At 40.4% G+C, this 20,657-nt stretch overlaps 1 protein-coding gene across 6 annotated transcripts in view; it reads right to left on the bottom strand.

Annotated features, from left to right (window-relative positions):
• Nucleotides 1–20,657, bottom strand: part of map7d1a (MAP7 domain containing 1a) — a 38,908-nt gene that overhangs the window by 9,643 nt on the left and 8,608 nt on the right. For 2 of the 6 annotated variants that reach the window (XM_082551124.1, XM_082551119.1), the window contains exons 2-11: nt 12,569–12,769; nt 9,879–9,947; nt 9,228–9,248; nt 6,595–6,758; nt 6,200–6,311; nt 3,512–3,616; nt 2,333–2,455; nt 2,067–2,212; nt 1,832–1,962; nt 217–455 (exon numbers count right to left, since the gene is read on the bottom strand). In XM_082551124.1, coding sequence (XP_082407250.1) covers nt 217–455; nt 1,832–1,962; nt 2,067–2,212; nt 2,333–2,455; nt 3,512–3,616; nt 6,200–6,311; nt 6,595–6,758; nt 9,228–9,248; nt 9,879–9,947; nt 12,569–12,769 — 1,311 coding nt within the window. The remainder of the gene's footprint in view (nt 1–216; nt 456–1,831; nt 1,963–2,066; nt 2,213–2,332; nt 2,456–3,511; nt 3,617–6,199; nt 6,312–6,594; nt 6,759–9,227; nt 9,249–9,878; nt 9,948–12,568; nt 12,770–20,657) is intronic. The other 4 variants (XM_082551121.1, XM_082551120.1, XM_082551122.1 and 1 more) reach the window with 4 other exon arrangements.

The following is a 20,657-nucleotide window of genomic DNA, read 5'->3' on the forward strand; positions in this document are numbered from 1 at the left end:
CAGGCAGAGGGAATCTCTTTGGGAAGACAATAAAAATAGAGAGAAGCTGTTCATAATTGAACTATGTCACCAGTCTGCCACAGGGCTAACACAGAGAGACAGAGTCTACCATCCAAACTCACTTTGGACAAATCATTTCACTAACTGCTTGAATTGATTTGAAATTAATTATAGTCCTGTCTGAAGGACATGATTATCACTCCTTTTTGTACTCACTCTTTTTTTCTTCTGGGGTGGCTGGCCTATGGGGCTGTCTCACTCTCTCAAGAGGGGCAGGTGAAGAGGTCCGGTGGTCTATCCTGGCAGGGGTCCTGGCTCTTTTGGGCCGGGCCTTCGGGGTTGACGGGCTTCCGCGTGCTGACGGAGGCTTGGGGGAGGCAGCAGGGCTGGGAGAGGCAGTTCTGCCCTTGGGTGTGGCAGGGGACGCTGGCCGTTGTCTTGATAAAGGACTAGGACTGGAAAAAAGTAAAAACAAAAGCTGAAGGATGGAAAATTGTGTCAACAGTTCTCAGCGTTGTTCTCTCGTACCACATTATATATTTAGACCTGGCCTGAAATGCTTAAAATGGCACATGTCCTTAAGAAACTCTGACATCGGCACAGGATCTCAGCAGTCAAAGCACTCAAACATTGCATCATGCCTTATAGTGCATTATCAGTTAGCATCCCAGCAATGCAGCACTTGGAGGAACAACATCCATTATGCTGAAGATTTTTTCCCCCCTTGAGCCTCTGGCGCTGACTGCTCTGCCAAGCTCTTTGCTGCCTTTTTGTTGAGTCAAAAGAAATTGATTTTTTTTTCTTCTTTTCTATCCCTTCTGCCATGGATGTCATTTATTCTGGGACCAGGGGATTAGAGGGTAAATTCTTGGGTATTCACTCAATGCATATGCTCAAGCAATGCATGAAATGTGAAGTCTTTGCAGCACAGACCCAAACCAACCCAGTCATTGACCAGAAACAGGCTGCAGGTCAGGTGCATCCAAGGCTAATCTGGTTTACAATGCAGTTTTTGTTTCTGCGTATTTAAAAGAGTAAAAAGGGTGCGTTATTATAACTTAGATTTCTTAACTGGTTCTAAGGTTATGGAATAATGTAAACTTTGAACTGAGATGGTAGCTTTGACATTTTGACTTTACATGGGTGTTGGAGCTTTTTGCTAGGTTTCCCAGAGGCCAGACATTTATTGAAAATGTTTAGCATTGAACTCAGGTTTCTGTGATTTATTTTTGTGTATATGTGCCAAATGTGGATGCTTCCACGCATGCACTACATGGTCCAGGGCCTGGATTAACTGGTTAGCAACATCTGAACTTTAGTAGTATATATGGTGAATATTTTAATCCACCGATAAAATAAATAAGAATAAGAATATATGAAATTGGCCACCAAATATGCTTAACTCGAGACTGTTGCTGATATGCTGACTATCCAAGAAAACTCTACTGTAAATAAGTTGCATGCTAGCATGCTATCCCCTCACTGATTTCTATATAGGTATGCTATACAGTCTGTTGAGTCTTTATTGTTAGCTTCATTTTGTCTTTCGTTTTTGTAATTTCACTGGATTATTCTTCATCATAAGTTATTGATAGAACCAGTTAGATGATTAGATGATTTACTAACAGAAGATTGATCTGTGAGCTGATATCTGACTAAAATGTGAAAAGCTTAAATTTCTCTGTTCGACTCAAAACTTGTTGATATTCTTTTGACATTTTGTAACTAAATGGAATAAAAATGTTGCACTGCAGCCATAAAATATATATAACTCACAGTACTGATAGTGGTGAAATATTCAAGCCAATATTAAATCTGTTAAGTGTTTTACCTTGGATCAGGTCTATGTCTCATACTAGGTAGAGACTGTCTCTTCTTCAGCACTTTTTCTTTAGTGATGGCACTTTTTTCCATTTCATTCTCCCTTTCTTTGTCTTTCTTTTCCTTCTTGTTTTTATCCATCTGTATAAAGATGGAAAATATCAACATGCAAAGCAAAAAGAAGCAGATTTGAAACGGCATATAGATTATATAATAATGTCATATAGGTAATTATGCAGACTTACAGGTGTGGAGCTCCGCCTGCGTTGACGCTGGGTGATATCTGGTGAGCTGGACGTCACCCTCCAGCGGTCAGAGCAGCGGTGGTGCGGCTGATGGCCACACAGGGTCAACGGACTTGCTGAGGCTGAACGAGGGCAGAGAGGAGAGTCTAAAGAACAGAGCAACAAATAATTAAGCCTTGCCAACATTTATATACTAATAGTATTCACTAAATTCACACTGACGGCAACAACTCATTTGAGGCTTTTAAAAAAAGAAGAAAACTTACGACCGTCTTTTCCATTTGTGAGGACACTAGCAGCACTGCGGCTCCGGGCGAGGAAAGAAAGAGTTGGTGTCATCAGCCGGTCGACTATGCTGCTCTCCCACGGACTCAACGCAAGGCTGCGCGCTGCAAGAAGGAAAAATAAAATAATTCAATTATCTCCAAAGATACATGATAATGGGATGCCGTGAACCAGAGGAAGCTTTGTTATATCTCAGCTCACATTCGTGGTTAAACGGGAAATGTTACTCCTCACCCAACACCAAATGTAAAGTGTAGAAGTGTAGTGTAGAACTGCATCTGCAATCCAGAAGAACCATACAATAAACCAATAAAACACCAGTACCACTTAAAGAAGAAAAATAGGCCAGTATATGTGTCCACTGTAACCTTGACCTGCATGGGTATGACCGAGGAGAAGAGGGGTTATTGGTAATTCTTTTGTAGACAGCCTTGTGCACAAACGGAGAAGAAGCAGAATCCTGCGTCTCATTTGGGTGTAAGATGTAGAATGAGTAAGGTTTGGGAGTTTTAACTGTGACGGGAAAAAAGACAAGTGAGGAAGTTACCCGTCGATTTTTTTTCTACCAGTACAGAGGAACAGTACCTGCTCCGAGGAGAATACATTAAGAAAATGCTGACTCACTGACTAACTTTCTTCTCTGACTGTGTAGAAGTATGCAGTGGCCTTGTTAACTGTAGAGCTATAAAAAGCTATACTCATCTTAAGCTTGGAGACACAAACTCGATTTAAAGAAATCAACAAAAACCAATTAAATCAATAAAAACATTTAAGACAAAAAGACGGCTGTGATTCAGTACGTTATGGTGACAAATGGACACAAAAGGACTGGGCACATCAGGAATGAAAAGGCCATCACCACACAATTAACCAACCAAAGGACAGTAAAACGCCACTAGGAATACTCCCATATCAAAATATGAGCATGCAGAGCATGTCAAACAAAACCACAACCCAAAGTTTGGAATGAAAAAAAAAAAACTTGTGATTTTTGGAAGATGGAAATGGGTCAAATATCAACCATCAAGCAAGAAGAGGATTGAAATCAAAGGGGAAGAAGTAACTGAAAAAAGACAATGATGGACGGGTTCGGTAGTGCTGGCAGTGTCAGAATGATGGACATTTAAAACAGGAGCGGGGCATTCCAGATGTAGCCTTACTTCTGTTGGGCGAGTTCCAGAGCGTGGCGGAGGACTTGGAGAGTCGCTTGTTTATAACAGAGTCCACGTGTTTGGGCAGGTTGACCGTTGAAACAGAGCATCTGCCTAAGAAGCCAAGAGAGCGCCACACAGATGTTCACACAGGTCACATGGTTTGAGAAGAAGATGTGGAGCTTGTGTGACGTCATGGGCTATGCTGAGGTGATGCCTTTACAAATTTATACCCACTCACTGTAAAGGCAACGACACCAAGTGTAATCCAACCCAATCCAAGGCTATTCTTGTGTGCTGAACGCACAATACCATCCATTGATTACAAACATCCACACAGGAAGAGATCTGTTCACCTCTGCAAGCCTTCAAGTGTACAGACAGACCACCCGTGGCACAAAACATGCATTTAAAGAATGATATTTCTTTGTGGATACTCCTAACAAAGTGTCACATAACCAAACTCTAACTGTACTGTAGCACAGTATTATTACTCTTACAATCAGATATTGTTTCTGCGAGCTCAATGAAGTGGAAGTGAAAGAAATATTATTTTTGTTTTGCTTCTTCTTGTTTCTTTTCCAAATAACTCTGTACCACTTCCTCTGCACAGTTTCTATCAGCACAATTTTGTTGGTGAGCAAGTAACTCCAGTAAAACTACCACCAGTGATGTTTGTGGATTCTTCAACGTAACCTGGACATGACTTCAATTTAAAAAGTTATGTTAATTTTTAGGTGTTAAGAACACATACACTAAATTTGATACAACTTATAAGCACTCAGCCTCAATTTATATAATCTAGTGCAAACAACTCTCATAGCTACATTAACTAACTAAGGAAATATCTGCATTTATCTCCTATTGCAAGTCAAATATAGAAGGAACCTTTAAAAGCCGCCTCTTCAGGCCACTAAAACAAACCCAGTGAAAAGAATGGCACATTAAATACAACCCTGACAAGGAAACATGTGATGGGAAGTGGCTACAGGGAAATGTAAACTAATTTCAAAGCTGCTGACGTAAACTGGCGCTTCAAAAGAGCAACCATCCATGTGCAATACTTGTATCTGTCCCAATTTCATATCCCTTAAACACAGTCCAATCGATGGATAATCTTCTCTTTCTCCAAATGACTTGGACAATTTAGTGGTCACGGAGGTGCAGCATTAAAGTCGGCTGAGCATGACTGTGGGTTTAAACACACAAATCCAGCACATGATGCAGTATGCTCTTTGATTGAGGCTAAGATGTATACATCTGAGCATTTCCAAAGGACAAAAACAAACATCTAGAGCTCTCAAATGTTCCACTGGCGCCTATTTACACTTGTTTACTCCCATCATCTGACCGACAGCAGGCTGGTGAGTGAGGGAGGAAAAGGAGATTGGTTTGAGTGTCCATAATTCCCCTGGCATATGGCTGAAGCGATTACATGGCATAAAATGGAACATGGGACACTTCATGTTCACAGGAGCTCACGGTACAGAAGCATTCATCAAAGCGTACCACCAAGGCTCTGATCTAATTGGCTGTTGGACTGTCAAGACACTTATTAGCCCCAAATTAAGCAACTGCATACAACAAATTGAATCTTGTTGCTAGTCAGCGGTGCCGTGCTACTTACTGCAACACACATACACTTTGTGCAATCAATATAGTCTGGTCACGATCAGTGGCTAAGAGCCGTGTAACAGTGTGTTCAAGAGACAAAACAGTGTGTACTGACAGAAATGCGTTCAAGGAGGAAAAGCGTGACTGATGTAGTAAAGACATATCCAGTTTAAAATATAACGGAGTACTGCTGGCATCATCTGCCTGTCATAACACTGCAAATGTCTAAGCTATTGATTACTGCTGGGAATAAGAAGCAGGCAATAAAATTTGTTTTGGTGTATCATCTGAACAAGGTGATAATGCACCAATTTCATACTGCAGCACATCTAAATGCTTTGGCGGTGTTACCGATATGGTTTCATACTATCAAATATTTGTTTGGTGTTAAATCCATCAAACAAATATTGATGTCTGCTCCATCAAGAGAATGTATGCCAATGTAAAATTGACCACCACACGAATTGGAAAACTATAACAGCTGTAATATTTTACAGGCCAAATGACCAACTTTAGCAGAAAAAAAGAGAAAGCGAAGGAGAATTTGATGTGCAATTATTTTAAACTGCATCATTAAAGCAGGTCTGTTATCTGTTTCTTTATTTTGTCATCTACATAATGTTGGCCAAAGTTTGAAATGGGATCAGCCAACAGCCCAGACTTCAGGCTGCTTTAAACTCTTAATTTCATACAGCTTTTCTGCTACTCTTTGCTATGAATGATGTCATTGACCACAGATATCTTTAATAAGGCCATCTCAGACACACGGTTCTGAGTGTGAGCGTAGATGACAAACACAGCTGCTTTTCCCATCTTCTGTCTATAAGAGGCAGCCAATCAGAACAAAGCTGACTAAAAAGGAAGAGAAAAAGACTTCAAATAGTTTGTTTCAAACAGCAAATGAAACAAACAAAGGTTAATAGGGACCATTTTGAACAATGATCATGCAAAGTTGCTATAGCTGAAACATGAAAGTCCCATTAAAAAAAACAGATCCAAGTATAACTGATATAAGTAATACTGAGGCAAAATAATTTTCTCCTCAGAAAAACTACATTATCTAGGAGGCACCAGTATACTCACCCTCTTTCTGGCTTGAGTTCTGGCTTAGTGCACCAGCCCACGACCATCTCTGCTGTCGGATTTCTGCCCACGTCTTCTTTGTTGACCTGTTGATGGCCGCCTGATACCGTTCCTGAAACAGATACCAGAACAGATATCAGTCTTTAGCATGTGAATTCATTTTAAGTCTATATGGAGGGATGGCATGTATGTCTGTGAACTGAGCAGCCTGAATCCTGTGTAGCTGATGAGTCCCTGACGAAAATCCTAAATCCCTAAATTGAAACTAGCAGCTGACCTAGTTCAGGTGCTCTCCCACAGACAGAGTGCATTGAAATTTCACCTTAAAATCTAGCAGTCATCACTTTCAAAGGTGCTGAAGCATCACATTACATGTATTGCTTTTCCAAACATACTTTGTTTTTCTCTAGTTTCTGTTTTTGTCTCTCCTCCAAGGCCGTTCGCCGCTTTTCCGCCTTGATCCGCTGCTCCTCGAGCTTCCTGCGTCGTTCCTCCAGCTGTTGCTCCCTGAGCTGCCGCGCCTTTTCCTCCTTCTCCAGCCACTGGGTCTTTTTGGCCGCTAAGAGAAGGCAGATAATATAGTCAGGAGAGAAGATATTTTCCAGTTGAGTGCTGAAAAAGTAAAGTCCTGTCTCCCTCCACTGTTCGATCAGAATAATATATAACACCCCAATTCTACTCTCTTTGAGAGTCACTACTTGGCATGTTGGGAGAAAAAAAAACCAATAATCCCAACATTGAAGCAATCCCAAAATCAAGCAACTCTGATGTTTTAAATTACATAAAGCAGTTTTTGAAAAACAAATTTGGTCTTCGCATCAGACCTCTTTTTGAGTTTGGAAAAAATAAATTCAATACTGCATAAAACCAAATTAGATGGATGCAGGACTTCTGAACTGACATTTTTATGTCATCGTAATCACATACAGCTTACACTTCAGCTTCAGTAAACCACACACTTTGATATGGAAATCACCTCTTTGTCACAGAGCCATTCAAAAACAGCATGAAGGAGGCTTTTGCAGCTGCCTCTGTGTACACAACTCTTCGTACTTCTTTAAACTACAAACCTCCACAAACAATCGGCTTTTCAAAGAAGTAAAGCTTTGCGCCCTGAAGCACTTGATGCACCAAAATCAACTGATAGTGGATTTCAGACTAGAGTGATGGATAATTGCAGAGGCACTGGAGGCTAGGGGATCTGAAATTTATAAAAGTTATACTGAGGCCCTGCATGTCAGCATCTTGCAGAAAACACTTCTAACTGCTGCAGTGCATATATCAGAGTTCGATGGCCCCGATTTGAGACGTACCTTAACTCTACCTTCCACGGACTTAAAGCTTTAGGGAACTTTAAGTAGAGCACAGTGGAAACTGTTTTATAATTCACCTATTGTGCAGTGATGAGACGAGTAGGGGGAGGAAATAGATCCCAGCGCCTACAAATGCAGTTTTCCACATCCAGTTTTTCCTCCCTTCTCAGAAGGGAAACCTTTAGGTCACACAAGTGTTTCCACTCTTTCCATGCAAGTCAGGTCTGTGACATTTGATGGTTACGTTTTTAAATTTGATTCTCTCACAGTTGCAATGGTTCTTCAGAATATAGGTGTGGGTTGCAGGAGGAAATGAGCTGGATACTGGCTGGGGTCTTGACGGTTACAGTGTACCAGAGTGACACTGACATTCCTCAACTCTCTCCTGACAGTGATCAGCGCTGACAAGCAGCATCTAGACCTGCTACAGTATGGCCATTAAATAGTCATTGCCAAAGGGCTGCGCTAACCCTGGTACATTAAGTATTTATACCTCCTCACCAAAGATGGACAGGGTATGAGAGTAGCATCTATCTATGCAACTATAACAGAACAAATCCAATAGCAGATGAGCTCGTATATGTAGATTTTTTTTCTACTTATACCTCTGCTACTAGAAATGGTTCTGGCGATATAAGATCCCTTAAGCTGATATTGTAAACACAAGCTTTAGCAGGATCGCATCTTTTATCCCAAGCTGGCTGAGAGTATTAGATCAGACCCCTACCATCTGGCGTACCACGGTGATCACCCAATTAGACTGATCCACAGTATGAAGTCTGCTGACCTCATCTTACTGCAATCCAACACAAATTTGGATTAGACAGCAAAGCTTTACAGAAAGTACGAGTGTGACAACGACTAGCTTTAAAAAAAGAACTGCATTGTGTGACTTTCACGCAAGTATCGCGGTGCGTACAGGCTGGGTGATATACAACTCGGCTCAGTATCTGAACACTAATTTACATATTTTCCCTTTTAAGAACATTTTGAACTTTTTTTGTCCTGTTTGGCAACAAAGTTGTTTATATATAATTTCACAGCCAAGATAAATTCGGCAGCAAACCATCAATTCATCCAGTAAGATGATTATCATGGTGGTTTTGTGGCTTGGTGTTTGTACTTTTTTTTTTTTTTTTAATCCAAAGAGTTTTGTGGTGACTGCTGTTAGAACGTGGATAAACAACAGTCAGTGTAAGGGCGGGCTTCTCGTCACCCACAACTTCCTGTTAAGTAACAGGGTTTTCACACATAAATGATGATTTAGTGAGTACATGATTTTTGTTTAAGTCATATTTATGATGTTCAGAGAAAGGGAGGATGAAATTTTAAATTTTTGTCACAGGAAAAGAGGAGGATTAAAACAAGAAACATGGGGATTAAATAAATGAAAAGGCTCTAGGGCTGGGTTTTATTACCAAAAGTCAATATGCAAGTTTTGTCTTTGCAGCACTTAACTTGATTTTTTTTTTTTTAAAGTGTAATTATGCTTTAAAATTTACAAAAAAGCTTTATTTTTGTTACACTATTACTGAAACAGTAGTCATTATTCTACATGCTGCTTCTCTTTATAGGCAGGATAATTGAGCTTTTGGTGCATTCCCCAGCTCTAGCTTTTACTACTGAACTTTATTAAGCTGAAACTGAATGATCAAAAGGGGTATTCATTGGCACCACTACCACCACCACCACAAAAACACAGGTGAGTGGCTTACCTTGCAACTTGCTGAGCTCTTCTGCAGGAGTAAAGGGTGAGAGAAAAGATAGAGGCAGCTGTCAATCATGCAAAGCAGTGCATGGCAAGTAGGCAAGTGATAATGTGAGAGCCACGTGTTAAACAAAAAGAGAGACAACTCATAGGTGCTGAGAGAGCTGTGACATTTCTTGAAAATGCATCAGTGTAAGTTGGGGCACTTTCTCGGCTTTCACAACTCGTCATAAGTTATAAAAGTTATAAAATATTCAGCCCCATCAACGTGTACGTTTTTGTCATTCGTGCAGCATTTTTGAACAATGTAATGTGTATCAGTTGAGCTAAAGCAATGATTTTGTTCATACAAAAACAATAAATAAGCGTCTTGATAGTGCTCAAGACTGTTTCAGCATGCATGCAGAAAACAGATGCTCACTTGTCTCTGGTAAAATGGTGGCTTGGCTTTTACTGATTTTGGCCCATTTTCTGTAGAAGTCCAAACTACCTTTTTATCCTCTCCAAGTGTCTGTGTGTATAATGTTGAGCATGCCTTTTGCAGCCTAAAGCCAACCCAGTAGCCAATCAACTGCTAACAACCTCCTCCACCCTAACACCAGGTGGAGCTCTCTATCCATTTAAAAGAAATGGCCTCCCACCCCTGGTTTTTACTTACCTAGATATTTCGCTTTCTCCTCTCGCCGCTCTTTTGCAAGCTTCTGCCTGTCTTCTGACTTCATGGCATCTAAGATTAGAATGAAGGCAGAAGAAAGAGGATTAATGATAGGTATCACCTTGCATCATCCAAACTGATTAAATCATCTCCAGACACTTTATATATTGGAAATTGTGGTTATTATATAGCGTTTTTCTACTCTACTTGGGGACTCAAAATGCTTTATCCAGCATGTCTTATTCACCCATTCTCTCTCTCTCCCTCACACACACACACACACACACACACACACACACACACACACACACACACACACACACACACACACCTGCAGATACTGAATCATTCAGTATCTGCAGATTTCTAGCATTGCATCTCCCAGTACTTAAAATGATACCTATTTGAAACACACCTACTAAGATATCAGTTAAAGCCGACTAGTCAAGGGCACCTTTTGAAGATATAGAGAATACATCATTTAATCATAAGTTCTACAATCTTCTAAAAGCCCCACAGAAAACCACTCCATTTCAAACCATCCTCAGCTGCAAACTGACTTGAGGCATCAATGATGCATCTGACCTCATATAAATAGAAATGCAGTAAATGCCTTCTTCACTGCTATAAAGTCATTGCAGCGATGGCTTTTTAATCTCTAAATGGCTCCACAAGAAAATCCATGGCATAATGCATTGACAGGAAACTTACTGACTGACTGACTAATATCACAATTTCAACACTAATGCACAACCTAGGGCTACAGATAATGTGTATTCTATTATCTAGATTAAGATACAACAGGAAAAAATTAAGAAAATTCTGCCAGCAAGCCAATCCCATCAAAATAGAAGCAGTAGCATGTGGCAAATACCAGAAATCTCCTAGTGTGGGTGACTTGAATATGTTATAACTAAATTATATAAACATAGCTTTCTGACACAGTAATTTAAATTTTGGGCATGTCTAGTGAAAAATGCTCAAACAAGCCAAAGGCACACTTTGTCTTGGTATGTGAGCCTAAGAATATATCAATAAAGATCATTTACAACTAACAAAAACAGTCAGTGGAACAGTGTGTTGAGATGTGGTTGGTAACCCATATTAAATTAACACTTATAGTTGATGTTAAAACAGATTTAAATTGGGGAAAGGTTAATTATTTTTTTCTGTAATTGCATGTTTTTTTCTCAACAGTATGTATGCAACTCATTTCTGCAGACTTACTCCAAATGAATTACTGTGAAATACCATTTCTACCACAGCCAACATACCCTAGTACCACCCACTGAGAACAGTGACACGGAAGGCATTCTTGAGCCTTTAGTCTACATCATCCTCCTCGATCTTTACGGTCCAGATGTTCAGCATCAATCACAAAGGAAATCACTCCTCAGCAACATCGAATAGGGGGAGGTGTGAATCATGAAGACGAAAACAATCTGCCATGCAGCCTCCCCTAAGAACAACTCCTGACCTACATTGATATTTATAGTATGTTGGAAATGCCATGTGCGTGGCCTTGGTAAGTGTTACTTGCTGATGTTCGCAACTCACCACCATGTTAATCATAAAGTCAAATGTACAAGGTGTCCAAGAGGAAAACAGACTGGCCTAGAAAATACTACGAGGTGCGGCATCTGAGTTTCAGACTGTTCACGCTTGCTCTTAAAATGTCAGTTCTGTTATTTCTTTGGCTCCGATCTTTACAAATGGAGCAGCACAGGATATACGGATTACTGGGGTAGTAGTCAGGATGCAAGAAAATGAGCATGCTTAAGAGACTTTCACTAAGATAACAATTTGGCCTTTGCCACCATTAACATCTGGCATAATCACAACACTGAAACAAACATTGCAAGAAGCGACGCAACCAGAATCTTTTGGACAGAAGTCAGACTGAACCGTCTAGCAAAACTGTTTAAACAGCAAAGGCAGTTTCCTTAAAGAGTCATTTGCATGATAGCTGTGTGTAAGGTGCACACCTTACATAAAGTTTGGAGACCCAGGACAGGGCAAACTTTGGCAAATAAACCAAGAACTCTCAATGAGGTATCCAGCTGTGCAGTATTTTCTAAGATTGGGAGACACCTGGAACTTGTGGGGGTGTAGTCCTGTCACTTTACTCTAAGAGAATAAAGATCATGACCACAGTAAAATGTTATTAGCTGAAAAATAAAAAGAAATAAGGTTGGGGTTTTTTTTTTTTTAAGAGAAAGGCACTTCTTGTACAGAGTCCTAGTGGAACAACTACAGTGCAAACGGCACGTAAACCTCAATGCCTTCTTGGAAAAACTCTTTGAAATGGAAATTTCAATATAGGTTCCATCTGCAGACCGTTCATTGGAGATTAGTGCATAGCAGTGATCACCAATAGCTATCCACTTACCAAAAGCTAATTTGTTCATATTCTGCAGGCTAAGCTGTTCTCACATAACATAACATCCTGTGCAGCGACTGTTCCAACACATAAAGATAACCTGCAGCAGCACTATTGGATTTTGCTTTGTGTCTGAAAGCCTGTGGTCACTGTGACTCCAATACTGGCCAAAGAGAGCTGAGTTCACTCCAACTTAATGCAAAAGTGTAATTATACCATTACCAGTCAGCCAAATTCAGCCTCCATTAATTTTAAGCAGCTAAATGCTATCTAAGGAACACCTCAAAAGATAAAATCTTTCATTTTTGCTCACCTCGTTTTGACTTGAGGGCTGGTGATGCTGGTGACGCAGGTGATCGAGAGATAATGTCAGATTTTGAAGGGGTCGTCCGTCTTCGGTCTGTATCTTTCTTAGCTGGAGAATCCATCCTCTCGGTGTTGTCCGTCTTCAAAGGACTGCTTTCCCCCTCTGGATCAGGTCTCACAGGGTTTGTGTTTAGAACTGGGCAGGGAGCTGGTGGAACAGAAAAATACAAAATAAATTTAAGTTAGTAAATGAAGAGCCAAAAGGTAACAGGAATCCGTAACTCAACCTGTTTATCTTCATTCCATGTACTACTGAGCCTACGAAGTAGTTCAGTGTGCATGATGTAAATTTCTTGAAGTGTGAGGTGGAGCCGACTGATGGGAGAGGATCTTTAAGAACAACATTCTCACCACCGAAAGAAAATAATCCAACTGAACACTGCAAAAGTAATGAGTGAGATGTCTCTGTTTCTGTACAAAATTCTTCCAAAGACTGAAAAATATTATCAATTGAAGAGATTGCACCATTTGTCAAGAAGCACGAGATGATAAGTCCAAAGCCTCCTTTTCTGTCTCTACACATAATAGCATTTCTACTGTGCTACCGATTTATTGACAGACTGGCCTGTACAAATAGCCTGAGTCTCTGGCAGAGCAAAACACTGTAATTGCTTTTTGGCATCCTGACGATTCTATTGAGTCACTGGAAAACAAAATCAGAGTAATCATCTATCCAAAAATGGTTAAACTTCCTGTTTTTAATGAAAACGACTCAGGAGCACACAGTTTAGGTTCAGCAGTCATCTGTAGATTTTTTTTTTTTTGGGGAAGGGGGCTGGGGTGGCCTTTTAGGGCGGCAGCTTCACTAATAGCACTATGACTCACATTTGGCAGGCTGCTGAACTTGAATCTCTAACTCAAACATTAGTTTGCCCAGGCTTTGACGGTCAAACAAAGATCCTCATGGCAGGGACACTTGGCTTTGTCCACTCAGCACTGTATCCCTGCACTCCCCGTGGAACCATGTTGGGGAACAGTGTTTTCTGTATAGTGTCTGAAGGTACACACTGGGGCAACATGCTGTAAATTATTCAGACTTATCCAAAAACAGCACAGACAGTTGGGGGCTGTCACACAAAGACAGTGAGTGCGCTGAAGATTTACTATAGAAATGCTGTGCTGTTCAACAGTTTGCACAGAAAAGGAACAATCAGCAGCGAGGCCAATTCTGTGCAGCTTCAAAGGGAATTGATCAATTTTTGTGTAAACTGTACAGTGTGCCTCTTAAGCCTTAAACGGACTGTGGAACTCAATGCGCGCACACACACACGTCTGTACGTCTGCTGCCTTGTCCATAAAAACCTGAAAACAGTCTGTATGGATGAGTGTCATCCAAGAGCGTTGGTCAACCTTCAACTACTGCAACTGCAGACACTTGGTAGAATTCAAAAAGTAATAAAGACATGGGGCAGAGGTTGTCTGAACTCTGCTTGGCACATAGGCTATGTAAGCAATCTGGGAAATGAAGCCTGTTGCTGATGAACCTGAACTGCACAAAGGCTGACAGGCAGTAAGAGTCTATGAAAGAGTTCAGCTGGGAGACAAGACAATGCAATTTCATTGTCAGAGCATGCCACTATTAAATAAGCATTCCTCGGGCAGTGATGTGCTGTGACAGAGAGGGGCCATTGTTGTGGTCTCTGCATAGCAACGGGACAGCAGCCAAAACACTGCAATGACAGTGAGAGCGGAAAGGAAGAGGGGGATGGTGGTGAGATAGGCGGAACGTAGACGATGAGCACTAAAATCTGTTCGGTGCAAGCCTGCATAAAAAAGGAAATTACGCAATGTAATACAACAAGAAGGGATATTTTTACTGGATTTGGTCAGGTTAAATCATTCAGATTATGTCTTTGCACAGAAAACTATTCTTGTGATTTAGTAATCAAACCCTGCTACATTTTTTTGCTACACAGAACCTCAGGTGTTGCACCACTGTGAAGTCTCAGGTGATGACGTGAAGTCTCAGGTGATGACTCACACAAACCTTATCTTGGAATTTATCATCTGGCCCTTTTTTCTCACACATCCCAGAGGGCAGATATGACAGCTAGACTACCAAACGTGGCAGGAGCTGGTACAGCTCTAACATTATACTCTGTGAGCACTTTTCCATACACCTGGGAACTGGAACCACAAAGAACTAACTTGTAGGACTGTGTTTAGCTGGTGACAAGGTTACTGTACTGTACATTGGCAATGCTGAAGAGAGTGAGAACATAGAATACTCTGTTGTGTAGGTGGTAGTGACAACGAATAGGAATGAAACCTGAGGTAGAAAAACTGGATGGGAGTTGAGGGAGAGGACTGCTGCTGTGTATCAAGAGACTGAAACAAGGGTTGATTGATACAGCGCTCCTTCTGTACATAGTTTTTGTAGCCCTGCCATTTCTTCTTTGAACCCCATTTGTTCAGTTTTCTCAAATTTAAGGATACTGCACTCTCTGTCAAGATATGTGAAATTTGTGGCTAATAGCTCTTGGGAATCATCTTAATAGTGCAAAAATGCTATTTTATCCCCATCACACCATTTTTTGTACATTCAAATAAAGAAATGGAAACAAATTATGTGTTTTTGTCAAAGGGTGGTAGTTGTAATTGGTGTACACCCAACACTGCTTCATCCCTTGAGTTGGGTGCCTTTTTATGCTTGAATGATTGAGTCAGTAAAGCTAACTCACAAAGTAAAGCTGCATATTTGATTTGGTAGATTTTTATGCTGCATGTCCTCCCTTATGCAACCCCCAAGATATTCATCTCTCCGTCTGGGATCGAACCATGGGGTTTTTTGGGGGTTTTTTTGCAAGGACTGGCCTGAAAATTAGTAAAAATAAATAAATAAATTAAAAAAAAGCAGCCTATGTCCAAAGAAAACTTTAAAGGTTTTTCAGAAAGCTTGAGTAAGTATTGCTCAAGGGCACTGAACAGATAACAAGAAACCTTGGCTTCTTGGAAATAAAATATATAGAAATGAGGGTTAACAGAGTTTTGCACCGTACTGTATATGTCGATGGTTCTGCACTAATTCACTCTGTCAAAACTGCATATAAACACAGGGGACACAAAGCCAGGAACAATGAATTGTGAAGCGGTGCACAGAGTGTCGGCACAAGTTTGTTCACAAGTATCCTCCACTTATCACCTTCAACATAAAAATGTCAAAGACGTCTGCTAAGTTAGTAGTTACGTAATTGCTCTAATTTATGGACTACTGCATGTCTTTAGCTGACAGTAATGGGTGCCGGTGCATTTGGAAAGCTGTCCATGCAGTGACCCCTAAAAGCAAACACGACGGGGACACACTAATGTGGTGCTTTGAACAGGATGCTTGAGTAATATTTGCACAGATGAGCTAAATGCAATGACGAAACGCATGGCACTAATCTAATTCTGCGGTTTACGAATTCGGTGTTGTAAATGTTCTGAAACTGGCTTGAGCGAAGCTAATGAAATTATCTAGCTCTTGCACAATGAAATGTTCTCATTTGGAGCATTTATATGTGAAATCATTGCCAAAAGACAATTATCCACTTAATTCTATTACATTATGACTCACGTCATGGTGTCTTCAGAACTGTTATTTCGAAGAGGCGACATAGGTAAATGTGCCTTTTTTTTTTTACTTTTCAACGGCAAATGTTGAGATAAAGATGTCTTAAAAAGAAAAATAAATAAAATACAAAGTTGTGTTTAATGGCCAAATCATTGCATTTCATATTTACTTCCATTTTAAACATCTTCCCAACTTTTTGGGGGACAATAACAGAGAGACTCTACCACCTAAGGTTGTTCTTAATTAACCTATAACTACACCCTCTCTGTATTTACGTGGCAGTTTCCAACAACCGAAAGCCATTAGACCACCTGCTTGTCACTTACATTATTCATAAATCAATGCACATCAGCTTCCTCTGAGAGGCTGGAGTCTCCACCAAGAACAAACATGGAAAAACACTTTGGTCCATCTTATTATTGGAAGCGCAGAGAAAAAAAATACACAATGCTTGGGTCATTATTTCACAAGCCTGATAAAATCTCACACAGGATGCTGACTGCGGTGTGTACCTCTAGCATCTGTCAATGATTCAGCTTTGTAGTATGAGCATTCAACCCCACATAATATTTATCTTTATTTGTCTGATAATCCAAAATCTCTCATTGATTTTATCTGACAAATCTGGGGCTACAAAGAAAATCATGTTTAAGAGCAACAAAAAGACATAATGTCCTGGTGTGGATGCTTTGTTTTGTTCCCCTGCATATTATATGGGCATGAGAAAACCAAGAGACTAAAGTAAAGTGGGTCAGAGGCCGTTCGGGAATCTGTAGCACGCCATGTATGATTCGGTTGAACATACAGCTCAACCACATCTCTGTTACCCCCATCAGGTCTCCTCTGTGGCCTCTCTAGCTGCAGGTGTTGAAAAAAGCCTACTGCACCAAGCTGAAGCACATTTACATTTAAAAGTGACAGAATGGCACAAAGTATCTATAAGAATTGGCAAAAATGGTAAAGAAATCCCTGCAGAAGTGCGTGTATGCACGGATGCATAAGCACAGTGTGGGAGCAAAATGACAGGTTGAGAATCAGCAGGTAATTAGCAGAAACTCAGTCCCATTTTTCAGTTGGAACCACAGCATGAAACTTCAAATGTTGAGTTGGGAAAGCACAGAGCACAGCATCTAATGACGTCCATTGTACATTCACCCCCAAAGCACAATTACAAAGGAATTTAGCGCTTTACAGTCTGACTGAAGATATTGTGGGTAAAGGGCCAAGTTAAAACTGGGGCAACTGGTTCTACTGCCACACCAAATGTGATTAAGCATAAATCCAATTTCACAGCATATTACTTTGTTAGAGCAGGTGTATAAATACCCACGCCACAGAGCCCTTTTTCCACCTCCTAAACAGCCACATCATAAACTGCAATGCAGAAAAATCCTTCCAGGTTAATTATTTCAGTAACAACAGACTAGAAATAATTTCTTTGTTCAAACAATAAAAAATAACTATTGAGAAATGAAGCAGAGGTGAGAAAGGCTTGTCCTTAGAACAGCCCTTTGCATTTCAATGAAAATTCTTTTTTCTTAGCACAAATATAAAAACCACAGATTCTGACAGGCAGACATGTTTGTACTCTCAAATAATATACCACACAGCTGTTTATTTCTACCTGTTCTAACCTCACAGGGGAACTATGATCCAGGATAACAAAAAATTCTATGTAGCAAAGCAAAACACATGACTCACTATATGACAGAGTCAGCAAACTGCACAAACAACAGCACATTCTTATGGCAGCGACTGCTCAAGGAGGAATACTTTCGGCCAGGAAGAGCTGTAAAACATAAATATGAAACTCTGGCAGGCACTCCTTTGTGAGAAATGCATCAAAGTAGTGGAAAGCTTTAAACATTTTCTTGTCATCCCAGAGCTCTGCCAAAGTTTTTGGCAAGACACAAATCAGAGTAAGAATATAATGGAAAATTTATGAAGCCAAGAGCTTTAATCCTATGTACATCCCTATTGTGCCAAACAGATAAGAAGAAAAAATGGCCAGTGTTAACACCACCTATAAAATGGACTAAAATACAAATAAATAAAACAACCATAGATAAAGAGAGTGGAAATGCAGCACATTCCCAGGAAAATGTAAATGTAAATGGGCCTACCAAGAGCCTTGGAGTATAAAATCAAAAGACTGGAAAGGGAAAGGGGCGGTAACAAAGGGGGGAGGGAGGGTATGGAAACAAGGAGAATGGATCTGCATCTCATTTAGGATGGGCCTGGGGAGTAATGAACTACCTCATTGCTTACTGCCTAACCCATCACCCCTTCACCCCGTTGTGTCCCTCCTGCACCGAATAGGATGATGTAAGAGGGCAAGGGGCCCAGACACACAGGAAGCCTAATGTAAACAAGCACAGGCTCAAAGCCAGACCAGGCCCTGTGTGTGTGAGAACAAAGGTTTAAGTAGATGCGACTGCACCTTAGACTTTACTTATTTATAACTGAGGAAAGGCTCATTAATTAGGGGAAATTCCTTAAACAGCTATAGGCAGAAATCTAGAAAAGTAAAAATATAAATGGGGAAAAAAAATAAAGACCGTAGTCAGCCTTCCCTCAACTCACCATTCAAAGCCTCTGCAACCAGTCGAGCATGTGCATATGTAGGTATTTTACATGCACTAAAAACAGGTCCCTGTTCTTCTAGATGTAGGTCCTTTGCTAAGTATAAGTTTCTATATGGACTCTTTCATTTCCAACATGAATTATGAATTTTGTGATTTTTAACAAGCCCAATGCGTGACTCAGCAACAAAGTGCTGGCAGAAGATAGTTTGGTACATTTTTACTGGCTGATAAAACATGTGAATTTGATGTAATGGACAGACGATATGTCAATCTCTATTTATAAATGTGTGATAATGTGTTTCCATAACAACAGAAGAAAGGAAATGAACGAGGGGGGTGTAAGAATCAACTGTTGTTCTCAAGTTATTAATTGGTTGGTGTATACAGTGTTTTAAAAGTCTGTCGCATTTGAGCTAAAATCTTCAAACATATTTTTGTTTGCCCTACAGTGTAAAATACAAAGACTTTCAATCACATGATAGAAAACATAATATAGTGACATAAGCTGCACACTGACTCATCAGGATTTAGCTAATGTCTGCCTTATAAAAACAAAAAGTGGCCGTGCACACCAAGCAACAAGGCTCAAGACCGTTCAGATCACAGCATTCCTTCCCTGCATAGTAACTGGCCAGTGAATACTAATGTCTCCATCAATGACTGCAGCAGCGTTCATCCCATCACCTGGACTGGACCAACAACAATGCCCGGCATTTAGTTGCTGCTCTCCCCTGCACCAGTGTATGTGCCAAAACTACCGCGCTGATGAAAGGCTCCGCTTATCTGAACCAGCAGCGGATCCCTAGGGATCCCGCATCTGCTGCTGCCACCAACATGCTCCAACATACACACAGGACTAACAAAAACGGTCCAACCAGAGGTGGAACAAAGTGTCAAGCATCTCTACACTAAACTAAACTGCTCTGAAGGACAGCAGAGGACACGGAGGTTGTGCAAAACGCTTTAATAACTGGAAGCAGTAAAGAATGCCAGTCAGGAGTGCCTGACTGGCATTCTTTACCAGCTTTACATCCCATTTGGGAGTTAGGAAATGGTTTCAATGACTGCGTTTTTCCTTGTTCCCCATCACACTCCAGGACCAGGTTTAGTCAGAAGAGGTTAGGAACAATTTGTCACAGTTTTAGCTTGATCTTTGGGGAATTTAATTATTCCTTGACCCCAATTACTCTAATATTATTATGCCAAAGCCTATTAACAAGAAGAACAATGCTTCACTGTGCCTTCAAGGGCAACAGAGTCAAAATTTATAATGGATTCTTATGACTGACTACATGTCGTTGGCATTTTTACTAGATAGAAACATACAGTAGATTTCAATAGCCTGTGGTTAGCCAGGTAGGATGTCATAAAGTTTATTTGACTCCTCAATGCCACCATGGAAGCTTCTGTAATATGCATTTCTCTAATTTTCTATTTCTGTCACAACCTAATTTCAGTTTCTTTGTACAAGACTCCAGAATTAACACTAATTTGGAAATATAATAAAGACCAAACTGGTTCTAGCTGTTTGAAGTAGTACTGGTGCTTTAGAAACATCCCTAGGAACAATAAATAGGTACAGACAATATAATTGGTGACAGCAGTGCTGTGGACATTTCATAATAGCCTTGACTATGTGTCCTTTAAAATGTAGCTCACAGAGCAGTTTGTCATTTTGTTGCAATATGCCTATTTTTGTAAACATTACCTAAAGTAAAAATCATCCCAAGCAGTAATCTTATGACCATCCAACACACAATTACATCCAAAAGTTGTCATTAACTGGATTTTTGTCTCCCCACATAAGACCCGCAACTTCTTTGCTGGCTACAAGGTCCACTCTTGGGTTTCATAATCACAGGTAACTTCTTAAGAAGAGGCAAACATCATTACAATAC

This window comes from Aulonocara stuartgranti, assembly GCF_965226115.1.
Source record: "Aulonocara stuartgranti genome assembly, chromosome: 11".
NCBI classification, from domain to species: domain Eukaryota; kingdom Metazoa; phylum Chordata; class Actinopteri; order Cichliformes; family Cichlidae; genus Aulonocara; species Aulonocara stuartgranti.